Source organism: Hibiscus syriacus, unplaced genomic scaffold (genome assembly GCF_006381635.1).
Source record: "Hibiscus syriacus cultivar Baekdansim isolate YM2019G1 unplaced genomic scaffold, ASM638163v2 tig00109916_pilon, whole genome shotgun sequence".
NCBI lineage: Eukaryota > Viridiplantae > Streptophyta > Magnoliopsida > Malvales > Malvaceae > Hibiscus > Hibiscus syriacus.
Window position 1 is genome coordinate 206,417 of NW_024062526.1, and position 12,735 is coordinate 219,151.

Sequence of the window (12,735 nt, forward strand, 5' to 3'; positions counted from 1 at the left end):
GTAACGTTAAACACTCAAATGATTAAAAAAATTTAAACATTTATTAAAAATATTATTTAGATATTTATTTTATAGTTAAGTCCTAAAACAAAAATATGGAAATAGGTGAGATACGAATATGAATGTAATTTACACTAAACTTTTAACACCTCTCGCTTGGAAAATTACAGCCGCTGTTCTGCCACTCTCTCCTACTGCTGTCTTTTCCTCGGTTACACTAATAACTAGAAAGGGAAGCGGAGCAGAGGGGAGGACTCACCTTTTAAAAGAGAGAAAAACAAAAGACAAACAAAAATTCAAGTGTGTGTTTTTTTAACATTGGGTTTTGATAAATACTGGGATTAGATTCCCCTTATTCACTCTCCTCTCCTTTCTTCCATTTTAAGGTCTCCTTGAGGGGTAAATTCCAAAGACCCTTTTTTATGTTAGTTTCACGGACTGTTGAAAAGAAAGGGTTTTGCTTGTGGAGGATATAAAGCAAGAAAAGGAAATTTGTGGAGAATATGGTGTTCTTGTGCTGGTGAAAAGGAGAGGTTTTGTTTTGAGGCTTGAAATATGAGGTGGGTTTGAGTTTTATTTTAGGCTTTGTTTTGGTGTTGCAGAGTTATGGATTTTTGGGACATAACCATTTGAAGATGTCTTGGGTTCATCATCATCATCATCACCAACAAATCAAGCAAAAAGATGGTTACTTTCAATATCCACCTCCTCTTCCTCCATCTCCTTTAACTCCTACAGATTTTCATAGAGATTCAAACCCTTCATCATCATCATCATCATCATCGTCTGGTACTAGAATTAGTCCTGCTGTTCTTTTCATTATAGTGATATTGGCTGTTCTGTTTTTCATCTCTGGCCTCCTCCATCTGCTTGTTAGTTTCCTTATAAAACATCCATCTTCATCTCCATCTTCTTAATATAATAATAGATACCCTGAAATGTTTACCTCTGATGCTTTACGAAGACAGCTACAACAGCTGTTGCACCTCCATGATTCCGGCTTAGATCAAGCTTTCATTGATGTTTTACCTGTTTTTCATTACAAAGAAATGGTTGGTCCCAAGGAGCCCTTTGACTGTGCCGTTTGTTTATGTGAGTTCTCTGAGAAAGACAATAGCCATGCTTTTCATATAAACTGCATTGACACTTGGTTGTTGTCGAATTCAACATGCCCTCTGTGTATAGCCACCCTTTTCACTCCTGAGTTCTCAATTGAGAATCCAGTCTTTGATTTTGATGACATTAGGGAAGATTAATTGTGTGCTGGTCATGGTGAAAATGGATACACTCCTAGTCAGAAAACAGTGTAGATGGAAGAAATTGTTGTGGACAAAGGGGTTTTGCCTGTTAGGCTAGGCAAATTCAGAAGGCTAAGTGGTGAACCAGATGAGGCTAGGGTTGAAACCAGTAGCAGCAACTTGGATGCAAGGAGGTGTTTCTCAATGGGTTCATATCAGTATGTGCTAGGCAATTCAGATCCGAGGGTTACCCTCTCGAATGATCGACACGGCGGCCAGCACTAGGGCAATGGTATTAAGCTATCAAGAGACTTGGAACAGGATGGGAATTCATTGGCCGAAAGAGATGTCGAAGAGAAGAAGATTAGTAGTATGAGTAAAGGGGAAAGCTTTTCGGTTTCAAAGATCTGGCTTTGGTCTAAGAAAGGCCAATTCTCGAGTTCTTCGGATGCTCAACTTGGTATGCCATCTTCTCTTTACTCAGACCTACCATGGCTGAAAATCACAAGAACAATGAAAGGTTAATGTAATATCCTTACACAATTGATCAGATCAAAGCTTATTGTGCTTTACCTTAGCTCTTATACCACATGTTTTCTGTTCTGAAATCTTATACTTAAAAAATTACTCACCAATCACCATAGCCATTTGCTTTTGTTGTAGAACTTGAATGGAACGAGAGGAATAGAATTCGTGTAGCAAGAAAAAGGCCATTTGTACTACTGAAACTCATGTTGTCATATTTCTGTAACAGAAGATATTTCATACATATAGTTTCCATGATTTTTGTTAATTGCACATGTTAATTCTTGTACATGGTCCAAGTAAACTTATGTTCGGATTAGTTCGTTTGGATCTTCATATTCGTATCTAAAATATATATCGAACATAAGTCCCAAACACAAATATATGTTTAGGACAGTGAACTGCAAACAACATAGATGTTATTTAATCTTCTAAGTCTAATATTGACTAGTTTCAATTCATAGGTAGGCTGATCTCTTATAAATTCTGGAAATCATAATTCTGCAGAATAAAATGATATAAGCATAAAGAGATATTATATATCCATTTCCTTTTTAAATTTAAATCTTGTGATCAGCCTGTTAGTTCAAAGTCTTGGCTTGTAGCAGTTGCATGCAAGCTAATTTGTGGGTCATTTTTGTTCTCCCCAGTTCCCATGTGACCCTTGTTGAAATCACCCCCCTGCATTAAATCTAATCAATTCTCATCCTATTTAAAATTTGAGGTTTTATTACTGATACTTTTAGGTGCTAAACATCACCATTAAAATACAATATGTTAAAATTTAAATAACCATAGAATATTTTTAGACATGATATGAATGACACCAATATCATGGTCAGATCTAATTATGGATTAAATTATTTATGTGATGAGTCTAAATTGCAGCAAGTTTGAGGAAGTGATTACACTTGGCTACAAATCTGTGAGTCAAAGAGTGAGCAGAAAAAGGAAGGAACAAACAAATGCTCATTCGTATAAAGCCTATGGATCCAAATAAATACATTATACTCTCTTCTTAAACATTGTTTAATTTTATTAATCAATATTAGGGTATATTCTAGCTCAAACATGGTCTGCAATAATTCTACAGAATATTTATGTTATAGAAATCTGGTGTCTTTTTGGTTTAAGATTCCCACATGAGTTGAAAGGAAGTGTCCAACAAAGACTGTAGAGAAATGACAGTGTCATCTCCCAAGACCATCAAATATAATTCATATTGTTATATATAAACTCAAATTTTAGTTATAATTAAATTAAATTTTAGTGGTATAATTGAAGATTAAGTTTATTTAAATAAAAAAATTATGGAGTAAGATTAATGGTAATCAAGATTATTTTCCTTATAAATACAATGTAGATCTTAATATTTGGAATTATGAATGTTAAGGAACTTAAATTAAGATAAATTTAAAGGAAAGTTATAAGTGTTTAAATTACATAAATGATTATAAGTTACTATATTTTTGTATAATTTAACGTTTGTATAGTGATATAAAACATTACGAATAGAGCAATATTTTGTTTAATTACACAATATTACAAACTTATAATAATTCATGAGTATTATAAAATTAAGTATCAAATAAAAATATTAAAAATTTAAAAAAGTTATTTAATAATATTTTACTTTAAATTAAGCTTATTTTAAGGTGTTAATAAATAAATAAATTCATTAAAGACACATCAAAGGGTTGTCTTGATTTCTAGATCAAACAGAAAACATATGTTACATCCCTTTAAGTGAAACGAACATATCCTAAGTCAAAATTTAAATGAAAAAGGAAAAACAATGTAAAACTTTCATCATCCACAGTCCTACATCTCCTCCATGTTCATTGCATTCATATGAACTTTAATGTATCCTTGTTTCACTTTCATTTGATTATAATAGACCACATGGTCAATAGCCATGGGAGTAGCCCATATAATTCAAACGAGGTCGAAGGTTGTGATGACTATAAATCGGATCCCCATAGTCTACCGCCTTTATCACCACGGCTTCGCGTCTTCCATCCTGTTCTTGAACTGCCCCGAAAACGATCTCGTTTGTCTCACAGTTCTTCTCATAATACGTTTGCGGGTTCGATGAATAATGCTTCTGCAGACGCTGCTGTTGCGGCTGCTGCTGTTGATGATGGTGATGCATCTGCATTTGCTGCTCTTGAGGATAATCAACATCCCATCCATTGTAATAAGGCCTGCTTTGCTTGATCTGGTGTTTCCTTTTCAGGTCTTTGGTCGGAAATGGGTAACTTCTCTTTGGTGTCGGAGTTCGAGTATCTAAGGATGGTGGTTCATCTTCGTCAGGAATGACAAAACTTTCCTGCATGGACCATCCTCTTGGATGCATGGATGGTTGCTGGTACGGATGTTGAAATTGATAATACTGAGGTTTCCTTCTGAATCCAGAAAATAATCCCCCGAAGAGTTCGGCCACGGATAAACTACAGTTGACGATGAGCCTACCGATTGAACCGAAGAAGCCCTCTTCTGTCTTTTCAGGTTCATCTTCGGGGGGAATTAACGGAGGCCTGACTGAATTAGGATGCCTATGATATGGCGCCACAGGTGCCATCATTGCTCCTCTCTTTATTGGAGTTCTCGAGTCCTACAAAGATCAGGGCTTGTTCGGTCATATCATGTGGAATTTGGAATGTCGGAAATTTATCATAACAAAGAAAGAATCAGAACAAGTCCTAAGATTCATACCAACACTTGAAAGAAAGAAAAAAACACTATAATCCGAGGAGGAGGGAATTAGAAGATTTGTGACGTCGGATCCATTCGCATAAAAGATAAAGCATAAAACATCAAGTCACTTACATCATGGGAAGAGAACATTGCCTGTACCCTACGCTGTAGCAAGGCGAGCATGTAACCGAAGAACGCAGCGGCAACAAGCACTGCTATACCTATAATGGTCAACCCATATCTTAAAAGATTTTGACGAGCTTAAAGAGCAATGGAATCAAGAATGGCTCGAAAGAGATACCTAAATGAAAACTGCCATCATTCTGATATGAACAATCATCATCGTTTAGTTGGATCTCACGAATTGCCTGGTTTCCTCTATCTACAACCAGAAGAGTGCAGCTACTTCCAATGTAAACCACATCGAAATCATTCGAAAATTTTGCATCTTCACTCGGACCATCAACATGGCCTCCTCCTCGACTCCATTTTCCTCCTCCAGCAATAGTTGTAACCCCTACATAAAGATGTAAACAATTTCAGCTAAGACGTTATGTTAGAATAGCATTTTATTTCAAGGAACTCGAATCTACAAAACTTAGAGCAACGTAACCTAACTTTAATTATCAGAAATTCAATGAGCATTGTCTGAATCACCTGATTCACTGATCTTTCTGATAGCCATATTCATTGTGTCTGCAATGTATATATTTCCACTGTCATCCACTGTTAGCCCTTTCGGATGATTCATTCTAGCTTCTCGTGGTTTCCCATCTACATGCCCCGAGTACCCTTCCGATGATCCAGCAAGCAACTTAGGTCTGCTATCTTTAGTTTGGCATACAATATCAGTAAATGGAGCATATATGTATATAGTATGAATATTAACCAAACATCAAGAACATGGACAAGACAAGGTCAGAGAAATCAGAGAGAATCAAATGCAGAAAGCAAACCGATGCATTCGACAATCTAAGAACACAAAGTAAAGTCTAAAACACTTCACCTATCTTCCATAAACTTTAAATGATCCCAAAATTAAAACTACAAAGTGAACTCGAATGACTCAATGTTAAAATCAACGAAGTATTTAAGCTTCATAAAGAAGCTCAAGGCTGTCTGAATATTACTCGAATATTGTTTAAAAAGTGAAAGTACATTCCCATAAGGCTTAGAAAGATAAAAGATCGGAAATATGCGTAAATTATAAGTTTAAGTGTTCAATGGACAATGTCAGCTTTGAATAAAAAAGATCAAAAAGAAAAAGACTGAATCTAAAAGGAAAGATGTTACCTATTTGTTACTCAAACTCGATTGTGAGTGTCACACACCTATATGTATCGGATACGTATTCTTCAAGAAAATGAAGAGATGAAGCAACATAAGTTGTAACTATCCATTTAAAAGTAGTCTTCTACTAAACAAAGGGACATCGAACTCATTCACAACCCCGATTACGTAATAAGTTAAGAATATATGGACACCTTACAAGAAATTAAGTACCTCATTGAACAAAAAATCAACAAAAAGAGCCAAAATTACCAATTTTAATCAAAGAAATTTGAATGTGAGGCTTGGCAGTGAACACAAATCATAAACCCCAGAAGAGAAGTTTATTCAAGAATAAACTTACACCTAGACAATGGCAATGAAATCTTGAAAATGTTACTATTTTCAGCATCCAACACAAGGAGGTCTCCCTTGGGGGAAACTTCAACAGAAAATGGTTCAATACCAAGCTTGCTTCCATCAAAAACTGTTTCCACAGTGTATCCACCTTCAAATTTCATCATGGAACGGCTCGAAACAGCTGGAAAATAAAAAACAAGTCTCATCAATCCCATTTGCTAGAAAAACACAGAGCTTTAGATCACATAAAGATAGAATAAAATTCCCAAAAAGCAGAGGAATTAGGATAAATTATTGGAAATTTGAAGTGAAGTTACCAGCTTTGGGTTCTGATTTTAGTGACAATAGCCATTTAACAAGAACAGACACCACATTTGAGGCAACTGAAGTTACAATTTCTGCAAGAAAAAAAAAACATAAGCTAATCCAAAGCAAAATTTAAAACAAATACACAGTGAAAAAAATGGTGAAAGCTTTTCTTCAGACTTACTTGCAGGTGGGGTGGCAGAAACTGAAGAAAATCCATTAAAGAGAAGCAGAAAAATGAGAGTGAAAACAACCCATTTCCTCACCATTGCTCAAGTTTCTCACTTTAACATGGAAAACGAAGAAAAATTGTTGAAGCATCAAAGATTTAAGCTTTGTTTAAAAAAAACAAATGTGGTTTATATTATATATATATATGATTAAGGAGAGCCCACAAAAAAATTGTTTTGTTTACATAATAATCAGTAGAAGCCTTTTTCAAAGAGAAAATACGAGAGCAGTGATTATGGGAAGTGGTTTAAATACCAAAAGAAGGAACTCTGTTCCAGAAAAAGAAGTAAAGGCAACCTTAGACCATATAATGAATATTGTCAGTTCAAAAAAATATTTGATAATTAGAGATTGTTAAATGATAAAATTTAAAAATAAATAGTAAGAGACATGAATATTTTTTTTTGAAAATTACATTATTTTATCAATTAGTTGATTCACGTGGTAAAACGTTTGATATCTTTTAAATAAGTTTTGAGTTTAATTTTGTACATATAAAAAAAATTAATTGAGAGACTCACCCATTAAATTTAGGTGGGTAACACGATCAATCTAAATTAGTCAAGGTAAAATTTTGAAAAATCAGGAGGGTAACAAAAATATATTATTTTAAAAAATATTTATTATTTTTTAAATTATTAATTTAAAAACTTAAAAATTCTTAAAAGAATCACAAAATACTCAAATATATATTTTTTAAAATTTTAAGTATTTTCAAAAATATTTTATCGTTTTTTAAATATTCACCTTGTGCTTTCTATCACGTGCTTCGGTGTTGATATAAACTTAGATGTGGAATTAGTATTTTTTTTTGAATGTTTCTTATAAATTCCTTTATTTGGAGAGAGAGAGAGAGAGAGGGAGAAGAAGTTCTGTAGTACGATATTTTTAATAGACGATTAAGAAAAAATATTTGAAATGTTATTATTTTTTAATATTTTTGTTAAAAAATTTATCTAAAATATTTATATTTTTTAACATTTTCAATAAAGTGTCTAATACTAATATTTTCAGTAGTAAAAATAATATTTTAAGTAGTGTTTTACCGGATATATTAACAAACCCGATAAAATACCTAATAATAATATTTTCGATAGAAAAAAATAACGTTTTAGGTAATTTTTTATTAAAAATGTTAAAATATAATAACATTTTAAGTAGAGTCATTTTTTAACCGTATATTAGGTTGGCGCACGTTAAATTTTCCCTAGAGAGGATTTCTGGATTCGGCTTACGTCCTATATGTTTTTTTTCATGGCCTTCGTATCACCAAAACTTGGGTTATTTATTTAAGTTTGAAAATCGGTCTGATATTAAATTAAAAAAATTTGGATCTAATTAAATTATATGTCGAGATTGAACTCTAATATTTAAGGTCATGTATAACTTGATCTGTTTTTTTTTAACTTTTATATTATTTTTATTAATTTAAAATAATTATAAAATAATATTTATTCAAAATTATTTTAACTATTGATAATATATATTTTGCATATATAAATATAAATATTCGAATCCAAAATATTTAAGAAAAAATATTTTTTATTCTTTAATTTGATATTAAGTTATTCTTTTTTATGTTTATGTAATTTATTTATATTTAAAAGTTTAAAATTTGATTTTTTTAATTTATCTTATAATTAATATATTTATAATTATTTTGATCATTGATAAATTAATTCAATTTGATTATTTCGATTAAAATCAAACAATAAATATTTATAAACCAAATCAAATTAAATATTGTTTTGTTAAATTCCTTAATTATTAAAAGTTATAAAATAATCATTAGAAAATTTATATATTCTAAACCCGTTATTTTCTTTTAAAAATTTGATTATCTTATGAGATGTACGTTAACATGCTAATTAGGATGTGATAGTCTTAAAATTCTCTGATCATATTTTATCATATCTCAATCAATAGATAACGTCTAACTTATATTATATTTAATTAACAAAAAATAAAGAGTTTAAAACATATAAATAATATAATCACCATTTTATAACCTCTAATAAAAGAACTTAAGAAAGCAATACCTACTGTGGAGAGATCATTGATCATTTATATACTTTATGTTTCTTATTTACAATACTTGAATGCGATAGGCATCAACTCGTACGCTTGTTTCCATCGAACTCATTAATAGTGAGTGAAGAGAAAAAATTTGAACGAAAGAGAGATAGAGAGAGATCCAAAATCCAAAAGAGAGAAATCTTATCCAGAGCTCGAGGATGATTATAGAAGCATATCCCAACAGTACCAAAGTTATCTAACAATTTCTATTTACAATTTGCTGTCCAAGCTCAACAACCTTATCTTTTTCTCCTTCTCAAAACTTCAAAGATTTCATTCTCCATTTTTATTTCCTCTCGGATTCGTTATTTCTCATCATTGTAAATATGTCTACCATCATCTCTTGCAACAGTACTCACTCTTCTTTAGCTGCCTCTAATTGGAATAGTCCAAGAATACCCACCAAAGCTCCAATCTTTCTAAGGGATCACAAGAGTTGTTCTTGGTGGAATCGGCACTTCTTGCCCAAACCCAGTTCCCACAAGAATGTTCACTTTCAGCTTCAAAATGGGCAGGTTGGGTCTTTTCTTTTTTCCTTTTTTTTAAACAATATTTGTTATTTAATGGCTTTTATGATGCTACGTTCATGGGGTTTAGCATTTTTTTTTTAATAAAAGAGACGTCCCTAATACATAAATGGGGTTTAGCATTAGATGTATTTGACTCCTTAGGGAAAAGCAAGCAGTTCTATCCTATAAGAATTTGATCAAATAATATGCAAGTAGATGATACTGTTTTGATGTATATGAATTTGATGTATTTGACTCATTGGTTTTTGATACCATGGTGATACGAAATTCGGGGTTTTTTAGCAGAAAAAGAGGTCACTTTCCTTGAAGGAATGTGCAATCTCAATTGCTTTGGCTGCTGGGTTGATAAGTGGGATGCCATCACTGGATTGGTCTCCTATAGCTTATGCAGCTAATCCTGCATTGTCCGATTTGTCTGTTTTAATCTCTGGGCCTCCGATAAAGGACCCTAGAGCATTCTTGAGATATGCACTGCCAATTGACAATAAAGCTATAAGAGAAGTACAAAAGCCACTTGAAGATATATCAGAGAGTCTCAAGATAGCCGGCGTCATGGCGCTTGATTCTGTCGAGAGAGTAGGACTCCCTTGCTTTAAACTAACTTGAAATCGGATATTTTTCGTATGCTTCTGGTGATAGGCTTAGCGGTTGTTTTATTCATGATAATCAATGCTTGTCTTTTGTATAAAATTTAGAATGTGAGACAAGGATCTCGATCACTCAAGCAAGGGAAAAGTTCAATTATATCCGGATTAGCTGAATCAAAGAAGGACCATGGCATGGAATTGCTCGACAAGCTCGAAGTCGGGATGGAGGAACTACAACAGATTGTGGAGGATCGGAATAGAGATGCAGTGGCACCTAAACAGAAGGAGCTGCTTCAGTACGTTGGAGAGAGTATCTCATTAAATCTTTAAAACTTATTGCTGTAAGTTTGCTTTTTTTGCTTAGTTTACACCCTCAAGCGAAGATCAGACGATAAAAAGTTTATAGTGATTTAATCTCTGCTAGCACGTCAAAGTTAACTAAAAATGAACCTTGTTTATTTGTTTTTGCCCATCTATGTTTCTATGTGTAGCCCCTCAATGTTGCCTAATATGTTTTGAATTTGTTAGTTAAATGCATCAAATTTTATCAAGGACAATGAAAATATTTACCAAATATGTAGTTCGCCAAAATGCCGTGTTTGACCTGTCATATTGTGGTAGGGTTTTATCATTTGCTCATTGTGGGAGGCAAATATAGTCACTGCACTTGTGTCTGTGGTATAAGAAGCTATGTTGGTCCTATTCTTCATTTTTCTTGATGCCCCTGTGTTCGACACCCATGTTAGATGCATTTTCGAGCATGGATGTAGGGATGCAATTTAACCCTCCAAATAGCCTCAAAATACATGGAAAGACACCCATGTCCAACGCTCACACCCAATTCCGAATAACATAGATAAGAATCTACCAAATGGGTTTAGGTCTGCAACTGCAAGCTTGTGTAGTCACCATAACAAACAAGATGTATCAACCATACCACAGCTGTTGGCACCTAGTGAAAAGCTTGAGTCAGCGAAAAATGCTACACTAATGATTTTTAGGGTTTTCCCAAGGTGCTGTCGGTTGCTTGTAATGCCTTAAAAACTGTATGATATTTTCATCATAGAAATTAGGGAAGGACTTAAAAACTTGAGCCTCTTAAAATAAATTGTTCTCATAGGTATCTTGTCATTGACTGCAGCTGAGATCTTCCTCGGGCATTGCATTTCTGCAGTGTTGAAGAGGATATGGTGGATGGCTTCCCATTTGAAGTACTCGAAGAATATCGTAGTATGCCTCTTTTGAAGGGGAGAGCAGCTGTGGATATGAAGGTCAAAGTTAAGGACAATCCAAACCTAGAGGAGTGTGTATTCCATATAGTTCTGGACGGATATAACTCTCCGGTAACTGCTGGAAATTTTGTTGATTTGGTGCAACGACGCTTCTATGATGGCATGGAAATTCAGAGAGGTAACACTGAAATCTACTGTATTTGTTCCTAGTTTCCTGTTGTCTTTTGGATCGAAGTTTCCGAAGGTCATTGTATTATGATGTTTTTATCAGTCATAACATTAACAAGAACGAAATGAGGTTCATTTGTACTATATTTGAGATAGATATATGTGCATGTTATCAACAACAAAGATGCTCAAAATTTTAAATCTACTTGAATTTGCTGCAGCGGATGGATTTGTCGTTCAAACCGGTGACCCCGAAGGTTCTGCAGAGGGCTTTATTGATCCTAGTACTGAGAAAACTCGAACAATACTGTTAGAAATCATGGTTGATGGGGAAAAGACACCTTTCTACGGAGCAACGCTGGAGGTCAGTTTTCTTATTCTCACATATTAATGTTCCAAGCTGGACAAAATAAAAGTTATATCAAATCCATACATTTATTAATCAAAACTTTAAAAGTGAGCTCTCAATTTGGGTTTCTGACAGGAGCTTGGTCTATACAAGGCTCAAACGAAGCTACCCTTCAATGCTTTCGGAACCATGGCAATGGCTCGAGATGTGAGAATTCATTAAACTAGGTTTCTTCCTCTCATGTTGGTATTACGTTTCTTTTCTCTGACCATCCTTTATTTTCTTCAGGAGTTTGAGGATAATTCCGCTTCAAGCCAGGTATTTTGGCTATTGAAAGAAAGTGAACTAACGCCAAGCAACGCTAATATACTGGACGGTCGATATGCAGTGTTCGGCTACGTGACAGAAAATGAGGACTTTTTGGCTGACCTGAAGGTTGGTGATGTTATAGAGTCAATTCAAGTGGTTTCTGGCCTGAAAAACTTGGTCAATCCAAGTTACAAGGTAGATGGTTAAAACCCTTTTTGTAGTTTGAATTTAAAATAAGTCCGTTTACTTTCCATGTGCTTCAGTTCATTCAATTTGGGCTGAATTTGTAGTGTTTCGAACTGCGAATGTATTGTTTTGTTGAATTAGTACATTAGTTCCTCATTTTCATTTTATTATAATAAAATGCAATGCTTTGGTTGCATGGATTTGAGTTTTCTAAATCAAATGTGGTAGAGTGAACTCGGATTTAGTCTAGTTGATTCGATTTTCAAGTAAGTATAGTCACATGGTATAGACTAAAATCCCCTAACATCATCTAAAATGAAGAGAAACTAAAGGAGGACTAAAAAGTAAAACCAACAAAATAAAAGCTTTACAAAATGTATGTTTAACTTGGCGCATATTCTGGAGCATTTCTTTGTCAATAAGCTTCACAAATTTTGGATTTTCAGATCTTACATTGTTTGCATCTTTCCTATTCAATATTGATTCAACTGGAACCCTACCCTGAAAACATCTTTAGGCTCCAACTGTTATCAAGGGCTGCGATATTTTCGAAAACATAAACAACACTGAGGCTGATCATGCGGGATCATTCCCCCACATTTCGATGTATCAATGGCCTCCGGTATCGGCACCACTTCGTCCATCTCCGGTCGTTTTCGGGGTTGACATCTT

General features: G+C 33.8%; 2 protein-coding genes and 1 pseudogene across 2 annotated transcripts; 2 read left to right on the top strand and 1 right to left on the bottom strand.

Annotated features, from left to right (window-relative positions):
- Nucleotides 1-234: 234 nt before the first annotated feature.
- LOC120210157 lies at nucleotides 235-2,007 on the top strand (annotated as a pseudogene).
- A 1,510-nt stretch (nucleotides 2,008-3,517) lies between these two features.
- On the bottom strand, nucleotides 3,518-6,940 carry LOC120210156. The gene is made up of 7 exons (XM_039208950.1): nucleotides 6,580-6,940; nucleotides 6,407-6,487; nucleotides 6,094-6,270; nucleotides 5,118-5,288; nucleotides 4,762-4,977; nucleotides 4,593-4,681; nucleotides 3,518-4,377 (listed from the first exon to the last, which is right to left on the bottom strand). The coding sequence occupies exons 1-7, from the start codon at nucleotides 6,662-6,664 to the stop codon at nucleotides 3,670-3,672; spliced, it is 1,527 nt and encodes a 508-aa protein (XP_039064881.1). The 5' UTR covers nucleotides 6,665-6,940; the 3' UTR covers nucleotides 3,518-3,669.
- Nucleotides 6,941-9,013: 2,073 nt separating this feature from the next.
- On the top strand, nucleotides 9,014-12,099 carry LOC120210158 (peptidyl-prolyl cis-trans isomerase CYP38, chloroplastic-like). The gene is made up of 7 exons (XM_039208951.1): nucleotides 9,014-9,217; nucleotides 9,518-9,808; nucleotides 9,928-10,127; nucleotides 10,994-11,229; nucleotides 11,441-11,583; nucleotides 11,704-11,775; nucleotides 11,857-12,099. The coding sequence occupies exons 1-7, from the start codon at nucleotides 9,029-9,031 to the stop codon at nucleotides 12,082-12,084; spliced, it is 1,359 nt and encodes a 452-aa protein (XP_039064882.1). The 5' UTR covers nucleotides 9,014-9,028; the 3' UTR covers nucleotides 12,085-12,099.
- Nucleotides 12,100-12,735: the final 636 nt, after the last annotated feature.

What these genes read in the sequence shown, in the direction of transcription:
- LOC120210156 (XM_039208950.1), bottom strand. Translation starts at nt 6,664, where the DNA reads ATGGTGAGGAAATGGGTTGTTTTCACTCTCATTTTTCTGCTTCTCTTT. An exon ending in TTCATTGCCATTGTCTAGGT is followed by an intron (nt 5,289 to 6,093) that starts GTAAGTTTATTC and finishes GCCAAACTAAAG; the next exon opens with ATAGCAGACCTAAGTTGCTT. An exon ending in CAGAAAGATCAGTGAATCAG is followed by an intron (nt 4,978 to 5,117) that starts GTGATTCAGACA and finishes ATCTTTATGTAG; the next exon opens with GGGTTACAACTATTGCTGGA.
- LOC120210158 (XM_039208951.1), top strand. Translation starts at nt 9,029, where the DNA reads ATGTCTACCATCATCTCTTGCAACAGTACTCACTCTTCTTTAGCTGCC. An exon ending in CGCTTGATTCTGTCGAGAGA is followed by an intron (nt 9,809 to 9,927) that starts GTAGGACTCCCT and finishes TATAAAATTTAG; the next exon opens with AATGTGAGACAAGGATCTCG. An exon ending in CTGCTTCAGTACGTTGGAGA is followed by an intron (nt 10,128 to 10,993) that starts GAGTATCTCATT and finishes GCATTTCTGCAG; the next exon opens with TGTTGAAGAGGATATGGTGG.